The sequence below is a fragment of the Daktulosphaira vitifoliae genome, unplaced genomic scaffold (assembly GCF_025091365.1).
Source record: "Daktulosphaira vitifoliae isolate Bord-2020 unplaced genomic scaffold, ASM2509136v1 Scaffold_5, whole genome shotgun sequence".
In the NCBI taxonomy this organism is placed as follows: Eukaryota; Metazoa; Arthropoda; class Insecta; order Hemiptera; family Phylloxeridae; genus Daktulosphaira; species Daktulosphaira vitifoliae.
The window spans coordinates 2,909,964-2,926,298 of record NW_026099576.1 but is presented as its reverse complement, the minus strand read 5'-3'; the positions used below and the strand labels follow the sequence as shown (position 1 = coordinate 2,926,298).

The 16,335-nt window shown below is 30.5% G+C and overlaps 2 protein-coding genes across 2 annotated transcripts in view; one reads left to right on the top strand and one right to left on the bottom strand.

Annotated features, from left to right (window-relative positions):
• Positions 1-16,335, top strand: part of LOC126907016 (uncharacterized) — a 47,372-nt gene that overhangs the window by 6,693 nt on the left and 24,344 nt on the right. The window lies entirely within an intron of this gene.
• LOC126907026 (uncharacterized) lies at positions 9,114-10,926 on the bottom strand. Its single transcript, XM_050688026.1, has 4 exons — positions 10,602-10,926; positions 10,215-10,531; positions 10,021-10,153; positions 9,114-9,964 (listed from the first exon to the last, which is right to left on the bottom strand). The coding sequence occupies exons 1-4, from the start codon at positions 10,870-10,872 to the stop codon at positions 9,783-9,785; spliced, it is 903 nt and encodes a 300-aa protein (XP_050543983.1). The 5' UTR covers positions 10,873-10,926; the 3' UTR covers positions 9,114-9,782.

Sequence of the window (16,335 nt, the reverse complement as noted above, 5' to 3'; positions counted from 1 at the left end):
GAATATTGGCTGGTAGGATATTTTCGTCAGCCACAACATAAATACAATAACTAAAGGGTTCATGTATTTGACTAACTTTAGATATTACACTCAACTTGTCGTTTACCCGTTTTAAAACTGACTCCATGACAGCCGGAGGGGAAACACTGTGTTTTTTTAATCTAAAGCAAAAACATTTATTGACAATGTCGGGTTGTTACGTTCGAAGCGAGAAATTTGATTAATTGGTGTTGGAAAATCAATATTATTAAAATTAAAATTTTTTTCACGCTCAACAAGAGTGTAATGATAATCTAAACGTTGATGGTTTTTTTTACCAGTTATGTATTTACTTAATACAGCCCATTTAAAACACATGTTATCGTTGTAATTCTGAACATTTATTACAGCTTTTCTATTGTCGATGGAAGACGGTAATTTAATATAGTTGCCACCAGTTAAAGGATTGTATTTATGTACACGTATTTGAAGACCATCGACAAACATTAATGACCAACCAGAGTTTTTGATTTCCATTTTATCTTTTTCGTCTTCAAGTTTTAAAACCATCGATTCAATTATTTTAGAAAAGTCTGTATTGTTATCTATTCTCTTGTTACTTGTTTTAAACGCAACGTCTTTGACTTCATCGTGAACACTATGGTAATAAGTTGTTTCCAACACAACATTAAATTTAATTATACAAGATGATGTAACGTCCTTCAATAATTGTTTTATATCATCCTGAATATAATCTATATACTCTGTAATATTATCAATATCGGAATTGTTTTTAATAAAAAATATTTGAACTCTATCTTCGAAAGCCGAGTTCACTTTTACAAAACCATTATTTTGTATTAAACCGTCATTAACCAAACCAACACCAGCACCACTTGTAGATGATGTTATTGTACACATATTCATTCTTTGCCTCTTAGTCAGTCTATTATTTTTAAAAGTATTATTGCTTAATGTTCGTTTATCGATGGGGACACTAGATGTATAATGTAGTATCGAAGGTCTGTGATTTTTATTGATTGAACAGTGTTGCATAAGTAGTTGTGTATTTGGAAAACTCATTCCACATCCACATAATGTTTGTAAATGATTCATTTTTAAAAAAAATTTTTTTTTATATAACTGTAAAAAATGAAATGACTTTTTTATAACATCTATATTATTATACACATACTACTTAACATACTTTCAATCAATAAGAAATGTAAACCATGATTATATTGTAATTATTTTCTTTTTATTATTTATAAATATTCAATCATATATGTATATATATATAATAAAAAATAACCTTGAGTATGAGTTTCTTTTTTTTATTTTATAAAAAAAAATATAATTGTATTGTATACATTTTATTTTAACACGAAACAATATAAATATAATCTTATTGTATAGTAAAGTTGAATGCTTTACCAAGTTTACCATGAAAAATTAAAGAGTAAATTTCTAAACTATTATTATTATAATCTTCTATTTCAGTTTCAGTCAAGTATATCGTCTTCGGTAAACAAATTTTTCTATTATCTTCTAACAAGACGATTATTGTGTAACCATGTGTAAGCTCTTTTCCTTCAAAACGTTTGACTGTGCTTGTAATTTTTTTAATAGACTCATTATCTACAATAAATACAATCGTGTTTACGTACCTCTTACAGTGAATAAAATTCAAAATAAAACTCATACATTAGGTTTTTAATTTTTAAATAAACATAAAATTAATTAGTATGTAATTATTATTATTATAATTTTTAATTAAAAAGATAAATTATTACATTGAATATAAAATAAAAATAGCCAGTAATAAATATATATATATATTAAAAATGATGAAAATCATCTGTAATGAATTTTATTCCTAATGTGTCTACTAAACTTTGAGGAAACTCTATTTTATTTTCGTTACAGTTTTTTTCAAAATATTTAAAGTTAAAAAGCATTCTGCTACAACGAATGCCACACGTTGTACATTTTAAATTTGTACTTAAAGATTTTACATGTTTTACATTTTCTATTAATTTAATTTTAAATTTAAATTTTAAATTATGTTGTATAAAAATATTTGCATTACATTTATTTGAACCACATGATATTTTGTATTCGTCTTTATACAAAAATATTATAACTGGATATCCACGTTTAAGATTAAATATATTTCTTAAATTTACAAAAATTCTATCATTAAATTGTTCGGGGTACATGGATATATTTTTATAAGTAGAAATACGGTTCTCACGGAAGATATCATAAAGGTTAGGTTCTTCGTCTACAAACGATATATTAAATGGTTGATTTAACATACTGTATTTTACATGTAATAATAATAATATTATAAAAAGATTTTTTTATAGAAAATTTAACAAAAATTGTTTAAGTTGTTCAAATAAATTACTAATATTTAATAAAATAATTTAAAACTTAAATATTAATGAAATGTAAAAAAAAAAAAGTGTAAAAAGTAACTTACTGCGAAAGAGATGCAACAACAACAATGTTCAGCTTTGATGTTCAATAGATTTTGAATTATGTTCAGTAGATATTTAGTGTCCAAATGATTCGATGGAATATGAAAACCAAATTGATCTCATCAGTAGAAAAATCATTCTTTTATACAAAAAAGTTTAAACGTTTTCCCATACTTTTTTTTAATATTACGTTTCCATTTAAAAAAGCAATAATCATAAATAAAAAAAAGAAACATAATAAAATATACAAAATAGCGCATTTCTATTTTGGAAATATGAAAATTTCGAAATATTTCCCTACGAAAACTTATCAATAAAATAGAGTTAAATTATTATTATTATTCCACTTTAGCTACTCTTTAATTAACATAAAAAAAAAAAAGTGAAGTTTAACTATATTCATATGAATAAAATACACGAAGCTCTATTATACAACAGAGATCAAGTACATATAAATACAAAAATTACTGCAACTAAGTACTTATGTAACCCATAGGATTTACAAAAACTGCGGATTTTTGTAAATAACTTTACTTTCTATTTTTTTTTTTGGGCAATAACCGATTAAATTAAATAGTAAACTATAAAAACAGTTTACCACGACAAAAATAAATAAAATAGTGTAAAATTATTATTCCACTTTAAATTTAGATATATTTAATTAAATGTCCACTTATGAGATACATTCTGATATAGACAAGATATCCTTCAAAAGTTTAAACGTTGATGACATAATCATTAATAGCACCTACACAGCCACCGGTTCATACACGTGCGATCTGTACCATCCTATATACACGTGTATACAAACGACCTAGCACAACAAATCAATGACCGCGGCACCTTTGTGTGCCAGCTCCCGCTTTCTATATACTACTATTATAAATATATAATAATTTAATAGTTTGATCGATAGTCAAATAAAGTAAGATTTTTTAAAATAAAATTAATACAATTTTTTTTTAAAACGGGCAGTATAAGCCAACACTGGTATACATTTTACTTTGTTAGACTTCAGTATAAATTAATAATTTTTAGATAAGTTAATAAATGATTAAAATTCGTTTGAATTCGTTTAACTTAATGAGATATTTATCCGTCATACTTACATCAGCACAAATATGTTTCAATTCAAATGCTAATCCAGAAATTCAAGTGAGTGCGAACAATATTTCAGTTTTTTTAATATATAAGGTTTTTTAACAAATTAAAGAATCCTAAATTGATAAGAGCTCAATAGAATTCCATAAAATACAGTATCAATATCAATATACATAAATTCTGTAATCATATAAATTAAGCTTAAAATATTTTTTACTAAACTATATTTTACCGCAATAAATTTAAGTTTTAAAATTAGATTTTAAAAAAATACATTGAAACATTTATAATTTTTTAAATTTTTACACTGAAATTGTAGTACTACAAAAAATTATGGTATTACTGTTTTTTTATGCATAACTTTTGATGTGAAACATCTATAGCCGGGGGTAAAAAAATTTTTGGCGTGGTGACACTTGCCGTGGTGACGCGTCGCCACGCTATATATGTAAGCAACATTTCTCTACTGAAGCGCTAATGAAAAACAAAAAGACTTACACGTCTTAGAAAAAGACTTATACTTTTACACGTCATTCATCACAATTTATCCGAAGAGAAGTTACCTCTACAATTATTTTTTACTGGGCCTGCTGGACGCGAATAAACCTTTGTGATAAAATTGATAATGGAAATATATAATAGATTTTCTGATAACGATGGGTTCTGCAATTCATACATTACGTGTGCTTCGACTGGTTAAGTTTCTGTAGCCATTAATGGAACCACTGTTCATACTGCATTGAAAATATCGTTATCAAAACTAATTCCGTTGTCAATAGAAACAGCACAGCAATATGGATGCTTATTTAAACATGTCAAAGTTTTAATAATTGACGAAATCAATATGATAGGTGGCGAGCTCTTAAACGAGATAAACGCAATATTAAAGCAAATAACTGGGAATTTTTATGAAAATTATGGTGGCCTAGACATTATTTTGATTGGAAATTTGTGACAATTACGTCCAGTTCGTGCAACTCCAATCTATAAGTAGTCAAAACAACGGATGGTTGGACCCTTACTTTAGCGAGGATTAAAATTCTACGAACTAATTCAAATAATGCGTAAAGATAACGAAATGTTTTCTTCTATTCTCACAAAAATTGGCAGTGGTATTATTTTAAATGATGATGAATTGGGCGTAATCGAGTCTAGATTTTTTACAAAAGAAGAAGTCTCACGGCGGTGTCTAAGCTGTGTACGATTAATCCATGATAATGCCTCAGTTAACGCATATAATATATTAGCTTTACAAACTGAAAATAAAATAACTTCGATTGCAATAGATATTATTTCAGGTTGTTCTAATCATGAGCAGGAAGCAAGTATGAGACAAAAATTACACAAAATGTCTGTGATAGATACAAGACGTTTGCCATACGAAATCATTTTTGTTATTGGAAAGCCCTATATTATTACAACTAATATTGACGTGGTAGACGGATTATCTAACGGTGCCGTTGGAAAGCTGGTTCATATAGAACAAAATGAAGAAAATCAAGTTACTCATGTATGGCTTTTTTTTTCCAGATAAAACACTGGTGTGGTGGCTAGAAGAAAAGCCTCTGCTTTCGTTTCAGAATATCATATCGATAGACGTGATGTACCTGTTGGACGTCGAACCTCAAGGGTATCACTCAATAATAATAAAACTATTGTAGGTAAACGAAATCATTTTCCATTGATATCAGGATGTGCCATGACTATTCATAAGTCTCAAGGGGGTACTTATGACGAGGTGGTCTATGAGTATAGTAAAAGTCATTGTATTCCATTACTTTACGTAGCTTTAACACGAGTAACAAGTGTTGAAGGATTGTTTATATGTAACAGTCAGGATGATCTAAGATTTTATCATGGAAGAAGAGTTGATCCATCCGTTTTAAGTTTATAAGAAGAATTTAAAAGATTATCGTTAAATAAACTTACTACAATGCAAAAAGTAATCACTGATTTTATAAGCTCCAGAAACAAATTAACCATATATACTTTAAACTGTCAAAGTCTTAGAAAACATATTCCTGATTTACAAGATTCTATTTGTAAAAATAGTAATTTTTTATTACTAACCGAAACGTGGCTTCCTACAGATGAATCAGTTGACGTACCTAATTTTCATTGCATAGCTAAATTTAAACGACAAAATTTTAGAGCCCCTGGAGTTGCCATTTATAAAAACAAAAACACTTCAAATATTAATACTTTAAACATAGATCTAGCAGTTCAAAATGCTACAGAAGTTCATGTCTCCCAATCATCCATTGGCGATATATGTGTTTCGCATGTTACGCTAGAAAATGGAAGTGAATTAATTTTAGTAGTTCTGTACATTTCACCTAATAAAAAAATAAGTGATATCATTTCATTTTTACATGAGAGATTATTTGCTTATAGTCACAGAGGGTCAATAATTTTTAAAACCAACAAAGGTGAACTACCATTGATTTTAGCTGGTGATTTTATAGTAACTCAAAATAAAAGGAAAAATTATTATGAAAAATTTTATTAATAATTAAAGAATAATTTATTAAAATTATTTATATTGGTCGGTATTGTATGAGCATGAGAATAATTGAGTTATTATAATATTTATTGAATAAAGAAAATGATGTAATATAATTTTCTCTCGGGATACGAGTACGAGGATATATGAGAAGATGTAAAATATAGAAAAGCAAAGTGATGTTTGAAAATTTATTAATATAATAATAATTTTAAATAGAAATTATTGTGATTAATTATCACACATAGATCATCAACAACGCCATTCGTACCAGTAGTTATCTAGGCTTGTGCTGACTGTGAGTCGAGTCAATAAAAACATCGAGTAGTATAGGAACCACAAGTGGGTTCTCTATCTTCGCAAGAGAGTCTTTATTAGTATTGACTACACAGTTAACCNATTTATTAGTATTGACTATACAGGTAACCCACTCAAAGATTAGACTAGGCTGGCTAATTTCGTACAAACGTTACTAATTCTCTTTATTTATTTAGACAATATTTTATTCTAGAGATCACTTTACTTTTTCTGGTTTCCTACTTTATTTATGTACTCATTATATTTACTTTAAACCTTATGGATCTTTTGTAGAATATGAATTTACCTTAATGATATCAGGACTAATGTTGAAAAAATAAATATACTTCAATTTTCTATGTAAAATCGTATTTTGTCAAGCCACTTCTTGCATTCGTTGAAAGTTCATTAGGTGAAGTAGTAGCGAGAGAGATTGACAGTTTTTATGCCCTTTTATATTAAATTTAATTCATCTATCTATGCAAGAAGTGTCACGACCTTTTACTATTATCTGTTTATTACTCAATTTGTGTTATTTATTACATATTATTTTACTTAAAATAGATAATTTGTCACAACTAAAGAATTTCTTATAATTATTACAGTAGATTTATATCAATGTATTTTTAGACATATTTCTTGGAATAGTTTAAAGTATTAACATGAATAATATTTTTAATTTGATGACTAATAGGTAATAACATATAGACTACTGAATAATGAGTGGTGTATGTATTATAACAATATAATATTCATGAAAGTCAGTGTATTCCCCTAATAAGATATTTTAAAATAAAATAAAATACAAAACCCAGAATTTTAATAAAAAAATTGCATATTTTTGAATACGGTAGCCATTTGCGCATAGAAAATAGGTCGTTAGGGACAAATTTTTTTTTTAATTCTGTAGTACATGACATAAGCTTTAATTTGATATATATTTCAAGGACGCAGTATTTCCGGAACATTTTCAAAAGTCAAGTTAAAAAAGTTAGTTTTTGTAAAAAAGTTGCTATTTGGAAAAGATGAATCATTGCTATTAATTACGTTTCTCCAAGAAAAGTTTCAATTGTAAATTAACAACAATCCCAGAGAACCTACTACTAGATACGGAACAACAATGGATGCTGTATTTATAAGACATCTTGATAATGTTATGTCAAATACTGACACGGCCCGCGTCGCTTCGTTATACACGATGCTCCGCGACACGTGCCACCTTTATCAGCCGTCGACCTACTATGAGTATTTGACTGACCAACGCCGCGTGTTATACGTTACGGTGCAAAGTCCAGCAAATGCCGCACGGCCGACGATGACCCGGCCCAAATGGTACGGGAGTCTTCCTCCCGTTGTGAAAGCGACAACGTCGACCAACCGATCCACACCCGCGTACCGTCGCCTACAACGCTGCTAACCTTTTGTCGCCCATCACGACATCACGTCGTCGACGCCAGCGAAAGTGCCGCGATATTATGCGAAGATTATTATTACTGTGTTTATCTTTTCGGTTTGTTTTATTTTTGTCAAAATAATCTGTTGTCGCTCATTTAATAAACGGCCCACGGGTCTCTACCCTCAAAACCAATGTCGACCACATTTTTGCGACGTAAGTCGTGTCAATACTTTTGTTACATACTTCAGTTATCATCGACCAATCGTCACAGTAATATCGTCGGAATAATTGGGAATAATTTTTTGAATTTTGAATTTTTTGAATTAAAAATAATATTATAATAAATAGTCATTATTTTATAGCAATAATTTTTAATGATTTGTCTTTCCATTATGCCATATCTTGTTGTAATCTATCCGTCTATACAAAAAAAATGTATAAAATGTTAACAAGATGTTTCACATCTACCAGGCGTCCCGCGACGCCTCACAGTTTTTTTCTAATTGATTATAGAACGTATTTAATAAATATAAATCATTTTTTTTCAGTCTTCTAAAGGAGAAAACGTATGCTCGACATTTTTTGGGTCGCTGACTGATGATACAACACATGCAAATATACAGTTGGAAACAATCATACCATCAAGTACAAACAACCAAGAAATACCAACAGTAGTTGTTAGTAATAGCTATCCGTTGTAAAACGACAAGTATCTAAAACATGTGTATAATTTATAAAAAAAAATAAACGTATGTTGCATTGACAAAATAGTGCTGTTATTATTAATACATACTTCTCGTTATTCGAAAATCTCGTTTTTAACGGAATTTATAATTAAAATATTAATGGATACAAAGGCTATAAATACCTTTAAAGAATAATGTTTAAAATAATGATTATTATCTAGAATCTTATTTCTCTAATAACATCAATAAAAAAACTATGTTTCTATAAAACTCAAATCATTTTTCTTCTTCTTAATTCTTCAAAAAGGTTAAAACATTGTCAAAAACCTATCTGTATGATATCATATGCATGTAAAATACCGTAGGATATTCTAAGAGTTTTGGTGGATAATACTTTATACCTTACCATCAAAATCTGACATCTAATTACGTAACTATAGCTTAAATACTATGGCATATTTACACGCACAACTATTGTACTGTACAGAAGAGAAAAAAACGTTGTAGTATATAAATATATATTTACAGATATGTACACGAATATACATATATTTTTTTTAGAAAAAATACAATTTCTTACTACATTATGTTACATTAAAAAAATGTTTATAAAAAACATGTATATTTATAAAAAATATTTTCAATTCTTGGCGATATTTTTTTTTTACAATGATAATAACTTAAAAACTATAGGTCTTCCGGTGGTGGTATAGCATAATGCCTGTGGGCCAACGTGTCGATTCTGTTGTCGAGCGTGTAGCGCTTATCATCGAAACGGTTAAGCGCCAACTTGGTTGTACGTAAAGTGCGTACCTCGTGCTCAAACAAACGGATTAACACGTTCTGTCGGTACGGTGTGTAGGGTAACGATAATGTCGGTGGAGATTCACCACCACATATCACTCCGATGACCGCACGGGCATTCTCTCCAGCCAATGCTCATTTTGACGCATCGTCACCATCTCCATCGTCTTTGAACAAACATCGTTTGTAATCGTCCAAAGACAGATGGTTCCGGACGACGTGTCCGCGGATCCCCTTAGACTTTATGAGTTCGCTGCCTTCCATGTCAAATGCGTAGCACTTTGATCGAAGTGCAGCGATCTCAAAGAGGGTGAGGCCACTGGTCTCGTCTGAAAACAAGCCGGGTGTCTTCTTTCTATTGGTGGAGTAGCAAGGGTGATCCTTGGGCAGACTAAATGCGTCCACGTGCACCAGTAAATCCTGGTAGAAGTCATCTACTCTGAGTAGGTATATGAAGGAGTCTGAGAAAAATGTGGTTTCAATACGTCGGAGAAGTACTTGTACATTAGCGTCTTGCTAATGTCAAGCACTGCTTAACCGACGTATATAGGTGTGATAAACTTGACCATCTTTGTGTCCATTATGACGGCGCACAACCTTTCACCGTATTTGATACAGTCGTTGAAGGTTGGTTGGTTTACGAGCTTGCTTAGACGTTCGGGACTGGAGATTAGCTCAATGCGGATGCGTTTCCGCATGTTCTCCTTTGTTTTCCCTATGAAATGTAAAAAATTATCGAATAACCCACTTTAGCATTGAGCATGCACTTACCAAAAACGGCATTATTCATTAATTTGAAAAATGCTATTTCAAAAGCATTTGCCGTCTTTTTCCGTATTTCAGTGTTCAACTCAATGTATGGTTTCAACCAAGCACTTTGTTGATACTCTAAAACGCGGTGCACCTGCAGTACAAATATTTATATTAGTATCATCGCTTATAGTTTATAGGTTAATTATACATACTTTATCAACTTGCAGTCCGTGTGCGATTGCCTGTTTTAAGTTGACATAGTGTACGACGTACCGCTGTTTGGGTTTCAAAGTGGCCATGAGTTTGGTCTCTTTGGAACTCGGTGGTACATCGTTTACAGGCAAGAACGGCAAGTCGTTGTGCTCGTCATGCAGCTCTTGTGGATACGATACATCCACTTCATATATACGCCCCATATTACCAGTGTCCGACAACGATTGGAGATCAGCCAGAGGGTCTGCTCCTTTATACCACCGGAAGCCACCGAACGGCATGGGTTGACTCATAGCCCACCCGTAAAGATTATTGCCTGTATACAATAACATTTTTAAACCACCGTTCAATTATTGCGCGTTTATATATACGTATAGATTACTTACAGTCTTGGTACACGATCCATGAGTCTGTTTTTGACGGATCGTAATAGGGTGTCTTTGGATTGTTTGCCTTGGCATAGTACTTAACGGCCTGCACTAGCCCACCACGAATACCCTGTTCCACTATCAACAGCATGTCGTAGTCGTTCAAGAGCTCCAGCTTCATCCTGGTGTACTTCAACATACAATCGAAGCTAAACCAGGCGCGGTGTAATAGTGCGCCAGGTCCAATTGTTTGTTGAAGTACAGATGTCGCGGAAGTTCTCAAACACATCAGCCAACAACAACACGTCGATCATAAGATATAGGTCACTGTACTCTCCGAGGGTTGAGCAGTCCAAACGGTCCCACATCTCCGTGGCATGTCTATAGTCGTTGTCATCAATATTAGACTCACTCAACTGACTATAAAAAGCGACCTGAGGTGGTAGTTCCGTTTCGTCTAATTTAGACCAACTATCAGTGTACTCGTAGGGATATACGCTCTTACGCATCACCAATGGCATGTCTTCCGGGCGGAACACCTTGGCCGTCTCCCGGAACTTAACGAAGTCGGGCGTCATTAGGTTACCGACCATGGTGGACAGGGAGGAGGCCATGAATCGGAAGATGTCGACGAACCGAATGGAGAAGTTATTGGTCACGTGTTTCGTGACCGAAATATACATAAATGTACTTCTCCTCGGAATACGGTATGACCGAAATCCTTTGCTCGTCGTACCCTAATTCAGTGACTATGAAATGCGCGTCGTAACCTGAAAGATTGTGCAAGAAGCACGGCACAAAATTGACTGTCTTCAATTTCAGGTTACATGCATTGCACAACGTCTGTCTGAATCGACTCGATAAATAGCAGTGGTCTGCGACTTTGGGGTTGGAATCCTTAAATGCCGTGCGGGACAAGTCGCATACAACTTTCTCCCCGTGCCTGCGCACATCATCGAAAGACATTCGGATGGGGACGTTGGTTTTGCGCAACAATTTATAAATGTTGTGCGTCACTTGAGTTATAGCCATCACGAATAACTTGGCGACTTCTTCACGATCCTCGGACCCACGGTATATCACCGGTCATTGTGGTATACCATAGCGTTTGAGGAGCTCATCGTCCAATGTTTTCACCATGAACCCATAGCTCATGGGATGGTGGATGTGCACAGTCCTAGTATAGGCACCCATACGATCGTCGAAAGCCTCAGAATCGGCGTAGATGACGAACGGTAACCGTTGCATCTTTACCCACGCGTCAAATTCGACCTTACTGCCCTCTGCAAGCATAACGGATAAAATAGTCTTGTTCTTGCCGCATATAAACTTGTGTTGCTCCAACGCTTGTTGACCCCGAAGAATATGCTTTTTAGGCATAACACCAAAGCTGGTGAAGCAACGTTTGCAAGTGTATATGCGGCATTTGTGATTAGTTTTTTGGCTGAGTAAGAGCCTTGAAAAATCGAAAATGTACGCGTAATGATACTTGTCAGAGTCATCGATGTACAACAGGTCAAAATGATTCTGCTGCTCTTGATCGGCGACTCTTAGAGGATACACCAACTACTTCATCTTAACGTCATCTCGATCCAAGCCGTACACATTGACAGACACGTTAGGGTTTCGTCGCTCAAATATTTTAATTTGGGACACAGGTGTAGGGAACGTCAACCCCGTGAAATCATACCTGTGTTCCTCGATAAAATATTTTCGATTAACGCGATATTTGTGGTTTCCCTTGACGTGTCTCGCCAAAATGGACCACTTGAAACAAGACTGATCGATAATTTGTGGGTTGATGATTGCTTTTCTTTGATTAATCTCTGGCGGGACAGGAATATATGATGAGCCAACCGGCTCATCATATATAGTTTTACTATATAGTTATACTATATAGTTATATTATATAGTTACTATATAGTATATAGTTTTACTCGCAAAATTATTTATATTTCTCGGTGTTGTTTTTTTTTTTATATTTTCTAATGATTTTACCATCAGCCTATTGGTTTCAATAGTTATTTGATCATCAAAAAATTCCATTGAAGCATTTTCTGTTGAGAGATACCACAAATGATTACTATTGTTCGCGCTGCTTTAAAAAAAAAATACTAGATAGCGCGCTTATTTGATTTTATACACTCATCTTCCCTTCCTCTCCCGGTCGCTGGGCGTAGTCGGCCGGTTATCATTGCCGGTCGACATGTGTATGTAATTAGATTAGTAAAATATATACGAAAAATGTTTTTGTTGGTTATACGTTTTTTTTAGTAAAAATTATATTAACGTTGTTTTTTTTTTCCAAAAGTTATTGTCATTGAAGTTTGTTTATGTAGTTAGTTGCCTTAGTATAACTAATATTGTATTATATAAGTGATATATTTTGATGTTTAATATTAGCTAAATTATTTAAGTCACACGGATGACATTGTCGGATTATCTAAGGTAACGATTTTATGATTTATTTGTCGTTATATTCCACACGGATGGATTAAGAAAATTGTGTAAGTCACACGGATGACAATTGCCAATTTTAATGCATAAATCATACAATAATCTTAGTGTATAAATTATATAGCCAATACTATTATTTATATTGAATCTCCTTTTTAATTATGTCTATGTGTAAATAATCAAATTAATAGTTAGTAATACTGATTTATATTTATTGTTATATTTGTTAATTCTTATTACTAAATTGCACAAGGTGCTATTTTAAATTATAAATATTTAATACAATTTAAATGATTGTTATTTGTATGGAAATATAAGTAATTTTGTGTGAACTAGCGACCACAGTTTTCCTTTAAAACAAATATAAATTTCCTAAAATCTTTTCTAATTAATCACCAGATAAGCGTGATATAATTTCTCGCCCCTGGTATTAACATTTATATTTTTAAAGTCCTATTGCACTTATATCTTTGTCGATTTTCTTATACTTATACATAGTTTGCATGCACTCTAAATCTAAACGCGGGGCTTTAAACGCATTACTTGCAAAAAACCAATATTTAAATAAAATCTAACTAAAAATATATAAATATCAAGTATGCCAATTCGTTCGCTATCAGTTAGTTCAAATAAATCTCGAAAAAGAAAAACTTTTAAACAATAAATTGCTTTTGCAATCCATCTAGCATGTTGATAAGCGCCAATTGATCTAATTAAATTATTTGGATACAGATTACCACAGAGAAAAACTATTGTTAAATTTAAAAACTCTGTAGTCTTAAATTTTTAGATTTAAAAAGAGATTTTAATAAGTTTAATGACATAATATCCTTAAATGTCCCCGTCCAAAATCTTATATCTCATTTTTTTTTTACACTGCTACATGTAAACAAAATTGTAATATGCACGTATTGTTTGTTATACATAAACAAAAAAATCCCATCACAGTGGGGACGTGGCATAGTTGGGCCAGTATAGATTTAATCTGACAGTGATTAAAATCACTATCATAAGAAAAGCTTCGATGCATGTTTATAGATAATGTTTCATTCTAAGAAATTGGTGTATAATTACAAAAGCAACAATAACTATTTCCTTACTTATATCCAGATTAGTAATTCTTAGATTCAAAAATATAATATAAAATTATATAATTGTTTTATTGAATTGTTTTCAAATTATTAATAATATTGATTTTTAATATGTTAAAAGTAATAATTTTCAACCTTCTTTATTTCTTCTTTTAAAGTGAAAGTTTATAATAAAAAAAAATGAATTTATTACCATAACTTTTAGCTCAATTTGCAAGTTTGGAATTGACATTATTAAATAGAAAAAAATGAAATTGTTAAGGTTAATATGCAATCAGGAAATTTTATAATTACTATTTACAGTAAATTTATCAGAAAAGTTTGATTTTTTTTACATTTTTATCGTAATAGATCACTTAAATCAAAATCAAAATCATAGTAATCATTTCTAATTAACTTTTGGTGTTTAAAAAGATTCTACAATGGAAATATCAGAACTTAATTAATTTTAATGATTTACTTTAACTAAAAGAACCAATAAAAAAAAGTTGTTAAAAAGATTTACTCAATTGAACGTATTATAAAATTTGATTATTATTGTAAAATTCATCGTTAAATTCAGGTGAAACTAAAAATCATTTTTTTTTTTAATCTATTATTTATATAGCAAAATGCTAAAAAAAAATTAAGAATATTATAGACTGGTAGTAACACACACAAATAGAGTTCAAAAATTAATAAATTACAAAGTAAAATTATTTACTTTTGTAGTTGAATACTTTTATCATATCAAATCTAATTCGACAATGAATACTTTAAAAATATTAGAAATGAATGATTTTAATTTCTGTATTGAAAGCTAATAAAAAAAAAAAAAAATGATTTTAATTGTTTGTATGGAAAAAGCTACTTTTTATTTGAATAAGGAATATTTTATCAATTTTTAAGGGTAATATCTTCAACTAAATACGAATTTTAATCATTTAACGTATCGTTGAAAAAAGTAGGTTAAATGTGGGTTGGCAAAATAAATCGCTACCACAAAAAAAACCACACAGTAAAATAATATTAACACGAATAGGAAATTTCTTATCACGAGGAGAGACTATAGTGATGGACCCTTGATATTTATTGAAGTTATTGAATCTGAATGAGATAAAAATCAAATAATTTGAACATTTTTTTCTAACTCAAAAAAAATGCAAAATATTTAATGCCACAGGCGGCTTTGAACCTCGTATCCTAAGCGTGAAAGACACAAGTGTTCGTCAACTATTCGTTGCTTCCGACATATAATAAAATTAGCAATTTAAGCTAATTCAAATTTAAAAATTACTTTTTCGACTTTAAAAAAGTAAAAAAGTTTTAATAAGTTTAATTTCTTATGTCTTATGAACTTTATTCTATGTTTAATTTAATAAAATGTTTGAGTTTTAATTTAATAGTAAATGGCATTTGAATTTTTAATATAACTTTATTCGTTTATTAGATATAAACATTTAAAGTTTCAAAATTTTGAGTTACTTTACATGTATAATACACATGGGATTATAAATACAGGTTGCTAAATGATTTTTATGACATTGCTGTCACAGTCACGGATTGTTTATTATCAATTATGACTATGTAGTCAGTTAGTGTATTTACCATTGATTATAACAATTCTGTGTACCTGCGAATATTGATGTCATAAAAAACCAATTAGCTACCTGTATTTGTAATCCCTTGTGTATTATACATGTATATTAACTCAAAAATTTGAAACTTTAAATATTTATATCTAATAAACGAATAAAGTTATATTAAAAATTCAAATGCCAATTACTATTAAATTAAAAACTCTATAAACTGTATAAGAGGAAATTGTCCAATTTTAATAAAATGTATGTCAAATGAAATATGTACTTAAAATGTATTTAGAAAAAAAAAATTGTATTGATACATACATTTTTTAAAAAGTTATAGCATTTTAAAGTTGAAAATTTAATATCGAAAATTTTAACACAAAAATACCATTTTTTAAACTGCGGTAGCCGTTTGCATGTAGAAGATAAAGTGTCGGGACAAATTTTTTTTTTTCATTTTATAGTACATAACATAAGCTTTAATTTGACATAGTTTAAAGGACGCAGTATATCCGGACATTTTCCAAAGTTAAGTTGAAAAAGTTAGTTTTGTAAAAAAGTTACAATTTTAAATCCCTCTCTGTGAGCAGGTTAAGTATTAAATATTTAAAATAATGATATCATATGAAAGGAAAATAT

Excerpts from the sequence above, each read along its gene's own strand:
- LOC126907026 (XM_050688026.1), bottom strand. The coding sequence starts at position 10,872 with ATGTGTTTGAGAACTTCCGCGACATCTGTACTTCAACAAACAATTGGA. Across the intron at positions 10,532-10,601 it reads ATGGATCGTGTACCAAGACT|GCAATAATCTTTACGGGTGG; the intron begins GTAAGTAATCTA and ends TATTGTATACAG. Across the intron at positions 9,965-10,020 it reads AATGAATAATGCCGTTTTTG|GGAAAACAAAGGAGAACATG; the intron begins GTAAGTGCATGC and ends TACATTTCATAG.